Raw genomic sequence first — 7,005 nt, forward strand, 5'->3', positions numbered from 1 at the left:
GTGGGGTTAGCAAACGTAATTTCCCCCATTCCCTACAGAGAGTTTAAGTGGGTGCTATCACCTCTAAGAAGGTGATCCAGATCTGGATCCAGATCGAGGCCCCATCTAGGCAACACATACAGTATAAAGCAGTAATATGTGACATGGCAAATGTTCAGCATTTTAATTCAAGTTGCTCATGATATATTCCACATGCAATTTTGCAAAATAGCACATATTGGCAAAGCAATTTCCCCTAAAATAATGCAGTTTGGTATGTTTGTTTTCAGTATTACATGCATTAACAGACACACGTCACTTGTGCACAATTACTTGGCTGGAGACCTATGCGGCAAAATTCAGAGAAGTTTACAGCTACAGCTTAGCTGAACTAAATTTCTACAATCAATCACATGTGCCCTTAAGTGGCTTGGTGTGTGAAAGGGTAACTGTGAACCCCCATTTTAAGATGTTGTGGGTGCCAAGGTCTTTTGTGAAAGTGTCTAGGAATCCTAGAGGTGAGGAAGGTCTTTTGGGAGCTGAGCAAATGAATCCAGGAAATCTTCTAGGGCTGAAATAAAATGACACACGCCACCACCTCAGCTGAATGAGACAACAAAGTCCCACAGTTCACAACCTTGAGTGGCTAAACATGAACCTGTCCTGGAGTGCAAGGCTCAAATGGCAGATTTATGGGGCTCTGGGTCAGATCTCCAGGCTTAAGCAAGAGGATGTAGGGAGTGATGAGACTTTGACAACAACCCTGAGTGGCTTAACATGAACCTGTCCTGGAGTGCAAGGCTCAAATGGCAGATTCATGGGGCTCTGGGTCAGATCTCCAGGCTTAAGCAAGAGAATGTAGGGAGTGAGGGAGTGGAATCATCTAAGGTGAGGCATAGGCAACCTTTTGGCCATCCAGATGTTGCTGGACTCCACCTCCCGTCAGCCCTAGCCAACATGACCAAAAGCCAGGGATGATGCGAGTTCCAGTTCAACAGCCTTATGTGGGCCACAGGTCCCCATCCATGCACGAGGGGAAGCAAGCGAGAATGGGACAAGGCACTTGAGGGAGCTGGAGATCTATGGAGCTCTGAGAGGGAGAAATGGCTCCCCATCTGCCCAAGTACCAAGACCTGCTGAATGCAAAGATGGCTCTTGATAGGAAGATTGCCACTTACAGGAAACTGCTGGAGGGAGAAGGGAGCAGAATCACAAGGCCCATTTTTCCAGATTAGGGAGGGAGAAGGGGCAGAATAGTTTTAAGGGAGAGGAAAAACCTCTGGGCACCTGAGGATGGGAGAAGTGGAACAGCAGAGGTCACCGGAAGAGGTATGATGGGAAATAAGGGTGGGAAGAATACGGGAGGAGGCTGAGGGATTTTCTTGAAGTGGGTGGGAGCCACTGCAGGCACTTGTGAAAACACAATCCTGTACTAAACATCTGGTAGATGTATCATATTCCTTTGCAGCCCTTGAGGGGTCTCTTTGCAGAATGCAAGACAGGAAGCAGAAGCATTTGAAAAAGAAGCAGTAATGATGCCACTGCTGTTGCTTCTTCTCTTCACAATTCCATGACTTCCTTGATCCAGGAAAGGTAGTGGGTGACACGAGTGTAAATTCCTGGAGGAGAGAAAGACTCGCCAAAGGAGACAATTCCTTGTGCCACGCCGTCACACACCAAGGGGCCCCCCGAATCCCCCTGCAGGAGGGAGAGAGAACAGAGATCACATCTGAGGGAAGATCGGGATCCACCCTGTGGGGAATCTGGGTCTTGAACCAGGACAGAGACCTAGCAGGCTTCCTGGCTGAGGGAAGATCGGGATCTGTCAACTTTGCTTTCTAATTATTCCAGTGTAAAATTTGTTTCGCCACTTTTCCTGGATCACTTTGCAGTCTCTTTGAGTCTACCCAAAATAAATATTGATTGCATTTATTGGCCGCCTTCTCCAAGGAGCTCAAGGTGACCTCCTCCTTTCCTCTCCCTGTTATCCAAAAAACAAACAAACCCCGCACCCTTGTGAGGGAGGCCAGGCTGAGTTAGTGACAAGCCACCAAGGTTGCCCAGGGAGCTGAGTGGGGATTCTTCTGCATGTTTCTCTTAAGATAATTGTTTTGTAGACAATTTCCCTATAATGTAATGCATTTTTGTACATTAATTTTACAAGTATATGCAATCCCCTCGGGTGGTTTCTGCTTAATGTGCACCATTCTTTGTAAGTGTACTTTGGACCACTATCAAATAAGCTTCAAAGGGTAGCTCAATTTCGGTTCTGTTTTGAGTTTGGGAAGGGCAAATAAAGCTCAGTTTACGTTTAAAATGTGAACCAGACCTAGAGTTGCTACTCCAATAGAAGTCAATAGACATGATGAACATTAATTTCAATTGGTCTACTTTGAGCAGGACTTAGATAGAACCCCAAATAGCCGCAACACCTCCACATTCTGAGCCCCCTTGCGGCACAGAAATGAACAGCAGCCTTTGACAACCTCATATGTGGATTGCCGTACAGCAGGCATGGCCAAACTTGGCCTTCCAGATGTTTTGGGACTACAACTCCCTTCATTCCTCGCTAACAGGGCCATTGGTCAGGGGTGATGTGAATTGTAGTCCCAAAACATCTGGAGAGCCCACTTTGGCCATGCCTGGCATACAGGATCCAGAGCACTGGGCTGGTCAGGCCAAGTCTTAAGTGTCTGCCCATGTCCACCTTGCTGGACTGCAGAATTATCCCCTGAAATATACTCAGAGTCGCAAAGTGATTTCATGCTCTTTATTCAGCTCATAGTGGTGAGGAGGAATGAATGAAAGTCCCCTCACAGTATCTGCTTTATATACATTATTTACACAATGGGCTGCACATGATTGGCTAATTCCGGAATTCTACTGTAAGCCAATCAGGTTGTGGATTCACTTCTATCTGGAGCAGGATTGGGTGGTTCCTGCCAACCAATCATACTGCTGCATTGTTCTTGGACCAATCAGACTGCTGCATTCTGAATCCTATTGTTCTAGGACCAATCAGACTGCTGCATTTTGGATCCTATTGTTCTAGGACCAATCAGACTGCTGCAGTTTGGATCCTATTCAACTCAGTACATAACACCCCTTTATCCCTCATGCCCCATCCCCAGAATCTCCAGCTATGACTAGGAAACACTCCAGTCGAAAACCCTGCCAGTCAGTAGACAATACTGAGCGATTGCAGTTTCTATTTAAGTCAGCCCCTTAACCAGAACCATGAGGGCTAGAATCCTAGATGGCTGGATGGCCATCTGTCATGTAGGATCTGGTTGAGTTCCTTGCACTGCGGGGGGTTGGACTAGATGACCCTTGGGGTCCTTTCTATCCCAGTTTCTGATAGATCTGGGAAAGCCTGAGCAGGATGGACCCAATGGCCTGACTCAGGTGCCCAGGCTCCCCACTTCTGATCCCATCACCTGCTGTTTCTGCCAATCCTCACCTCGGAGGCATCCTGAGGTTGCCTGTTGTCACCTGCACAGATCATTCCATCATCCATCTCTGGCATGAACTCCTGGCACTTCTTGCGGTCATAGAGGGTGACGGTGGCCTCATAGAGTTTCCCTGGGTATTGGCTGTCTTCCGTCTTGCCCCAGCCTGCCACGCTGCAGGGCGTCCCACCGGGGATGTCGCTGCTGGATTCTGGCAAGGGCAGGAGAGCGACGTCTTTATTCAGAGCAGCCTCGGAATCCAGCTTGGGGAAAGGAGAGGAAGATGAGGAAGAGATGAGCACCTTAGCATTGCGACAGGAAGCCTGTGCCTCTAGAATATGACTCTAATAATAATATTAGTGATTAATGGCTTGGAGAAAACTAAATGGTTGCCCTAGCAGGAGTCAGTGCAACGAGTCCTGTTAATGCAATGGAGGCCCCCGCCCTCCCCCCCCCCCGCACCTGTAATTTAGATTTGGGCGTGCCATAAAAACCCTGAGAATAATGCCTGGGTAGAAAAGAGGGGAGACTGTTCCATCAGGCCAGCAGAACGCCTTGTGTTGATGGAGCAATCTCTGAATGCTATGTTGAATAACATTAATAAGTAGCAAGAGCAAAAAAGCCTTCACTGTTGCTGCTAATGGTTACAAGGTCTGGAAGATTTCACTGCTGCCCTCTATGAAATCATTCTCTGAAACCGTCCTCTCTAAATTCGGAAGCTGCTTAGCCTCAGAGCGCCTGCCGCTGGGTGAATTAAGTAAGCAAGTTGCTGGCCTCTGCCTGTCTCGAAAGACAATGGAGTGAGCCTCGTTGGGAGGTTGCAGCGCCTGCTGCGGCTGTAGAGACTGATGCAGGAAAGACAGGTTTCATTGCAGCCGGGGCAGATGAAGACGTATGGTTGTGCTGCTGCAGATGCGCCAGGGCGTTTCTTCTCTCTGCGCTCCTCCCAGCGGTCATTCCTCCTCTGGTCACTGCTAGGGATGCACCACCTGGTGGTCTGTCTCCAGGCACTGCGGCCGTCTGCAAGGGATTTCCACATGGCGGGGTTGATGGTGCCAGCCTTCACGTCACATGGACATGACCAAGCCAGCATAGATGTCGCTGGAGGAGGAGTGCAAACATGCTGGGAATGTGTGCCTGGGAGAGCACATCTTTCTTTGTCCTGCCACGTGACACTCAAAATCTTTCTGGTGCAGCGCATGAGGAAGGCACTGAGGTATCGCTCCTGGTGGGTGCTAGGTTCCCCGTGATGTCATGGTAATTAATTCAATTTGTAACCTACGCCTTTCTCCCGAGGAGCCCGGGGCAGCAAATTTGTCAGTACTAAAACAATACAATTAAAAATCCTAAAAACAATTAAAAACCATCTTCTAAAAAGCAGATAAATTTCAGGGTACCTGGGGACAGGATTTTGTCCTGAGTAAACTGTCCATTTTCTAGCTCATTATGGTGCGTGTATGGGATGGAAGGAACCATTTGGCTGCTTCTGCCTTAAGGATCCCTGACCTCTGGGAGCTGATAGAGAGATTTCTTGGACCAAGCTACCTTAAGCAGAAGGATGTCCTTTGAGTACGTGACCTCATTATATTCTGGATGTGGGTGGGAAGCTGCAACTCTGATCTCTTGCTGAGAGTCCTCTGAAGCATAGATATCATGTGCACCCAAGACGACTCTAGAAATACTGGGAACCAAGCGTCAGTTAGGGTTGCATCCGTCAGGGTCAGAGCTCCCAGGCATCAGTCCCCTCCCAGCCCCTGGGCAAAAGACCAGACTCCACACCTTGGCCCTTCCAGCTTTACCCTGGACTCAACTGGGCTGGGATGGCTCAGTCGGTGGAGCATGAGACTCTCAATCTCATGTTTTGCAGAAGATTACTGCATTGCAGGGGGTTGGGCTACAGCTCTACAATTCTATAACGATCATCACCCCTCCTAAAAACTAGGGAGGGATTTGTGATACTTACCCGTACTTTTCGCAGTGTGCAGCCGTCATGACCCACTGGGGCGTCACGAGGAATCCGCCACAGGTGAAATTGCCTGTGATGTCCTTCAAGGCAGCCATGTAGGGTCTGGAGTGGGGCTTGGCTTCATGCCCCCCAACAATCTGACTCCGCAATGGATCTGCAAGAATCGTATTGCAGAAATCAGCTCCTGCAGCTCCTTCCTGGAAGTTCTAGGGTGTCACCCACATATGCAGAGTCAGGGGGGCAGCAAAAGGCCACCGTCCCATCGGGCTTACAGTCGATTACAATCTGTGTTGCCAGTGAGGAAGCGGATGAAGGGGAAATAAATAGGAACATGGGAAGCTGCCTGTATTGTCTGCACTGACTGCACCTCCTGGCTCAGACTCTTCATCTCAAAGTCTTCCCCTATTGTTCACCCCCAGGCCTGGGTTTCATCAGGTATTCTGGTCCTGAAGAGGGAGGCTCCATTTACCCTTCATAACAAGCCATTGACGCACCTCTAGTCATTTTTCCGTCCCTTTTGTTTTGGATGCCCTGTGAAGTCTGGAAGACCGACAGGGAGATGGGTGGGAATCCTGGTTAGCTGGTGAACCAAGGGTCATTTGTCTACTCTTTTTTTTGGGGGGGGGAGCGCTGTAAAGCCAGTGGGCTTGGGATAAAGCCTGGATGAGTGAGAGGGTGGATTCATCAGATACCAAGAGCAGGACTGTGGGTCAGACTTCTCCAGGAGCCAAGACAGGTGAGCTCAGTTTCTGCCCTCGCTGCTGCCACCTGCCTGTGGGGCTGCTGCCTTGGTGACCTAAGCACCAGACGGAATGAGGTGGGCTTGGCTCCAAAGGTGCTCAAAATGAGCTCATAAGTGGGGGTGGGGTGGAGGTTGCACTCACCTGTTTGGGCCAACGAGAAGGACAGGAGCAGGAGAAGAGGCTGGTGGAGTCTCCACATTATCTCGATGCTTGAGGTTGCCTGGCACTCAGCTGCCCAGTCCCTCCGTCCCCCGGCTTTTATCACCCCCCACCCACTGGACTCCACCACCTGCAGGAAGCCACAGTCTAGACCTGAGATCTGATAGATGGATCTCAGCTAAGATGGCGGCCATGTGGCAAAACCTTGCGAAAATGGCAATCTGATAGTGCTGGTGGGTTCAGATAAGGAGACTGGAAAAATATGAAACCGAGAGAACCCAGAAAGTGCTCAGGACCACAATATCTCAAGAACTACCTCTCCCCATATAAACCGTCCTGGACTCTGTGTTCATCTTCTGAGGCCCTTCTTCACACGCCTCCTCCATGAGATGTCCAGAGGGTGGCGACATGAGAACAGGGCCTTTTCCGCAGTGGCTCCCTACTTGTGGAATGCTATCCCCAGGGAGGTTAATATTGTAAAGCCTTTGAAATGTGTTCTTTGGAGGGACAGGGTTGCTATTGTTTTTGTTTTAATTACTTATTTGTGGTTTTATTTTGTATTTTTATCTTGTGAACCACCCTGAGATATTTGCATGAATGATGGCATATAAATCTAATAAAGAAAAGAAAAATGGCAGAGCTTTGCTGATGGGAGTTGGTGTTCAACGATGTGGGGAAGGCCAAACCTATGACCCATGACCTTTGTCAT

General features: G+C 49.1%; 1 protein-coding gene across 2 annotated transcripts; it reads right to left on the reverse strand.

Moving 5' to 3' along the window:
- Positions 1–742: 742 nt before the first annotated feature.
- LOC308577661 (granzyme B-like) lies at positions 743–7,005 on the reverse strand. 2 transcript variants are annotated; one of them, XM_081178047.1, is made up of 5 exons: positions 6,279–7,005; positions 5,392–5,548; positions 5,007–5,109; positions 3,440–3,691; positions 743–1,677 (listed from the first exon to the last, which is right to left on the reverse strand). In XM_081178047.1, the coding sequence occupies exons 1-5, from the start codon at positions 6,334–6,336 to the stop codon at positions 1,540–1,542; spliced, it is 708 nt and encodes a 235-aa protein (XP_081034173.1). In that variant the 5' UTR covers positions 6,337–7,005; the 3' UTR covers positions 743–1,539. The 2 variants fall into 2 exon arrangements, with proteins under 2 accessions (XP_081034173.1, XP_081034172.1); XM_081178046.1 differs by having other exon boundaries at positions 4,974–5,109; positions 6,279–7,000.

The sequence above is a fragment of the Podarcis bocagei genome (assembly GCF_964188305.1).
Source record: "Podarcis bocagei genome assembly, chromosome: 18".
Classification (NCBI taxonomy): Eukaryota; Metazoa; Chordata; class Lepidosauria; order Squamata; family Lacertidae; genus Podarcis; species Podarcis bocagei.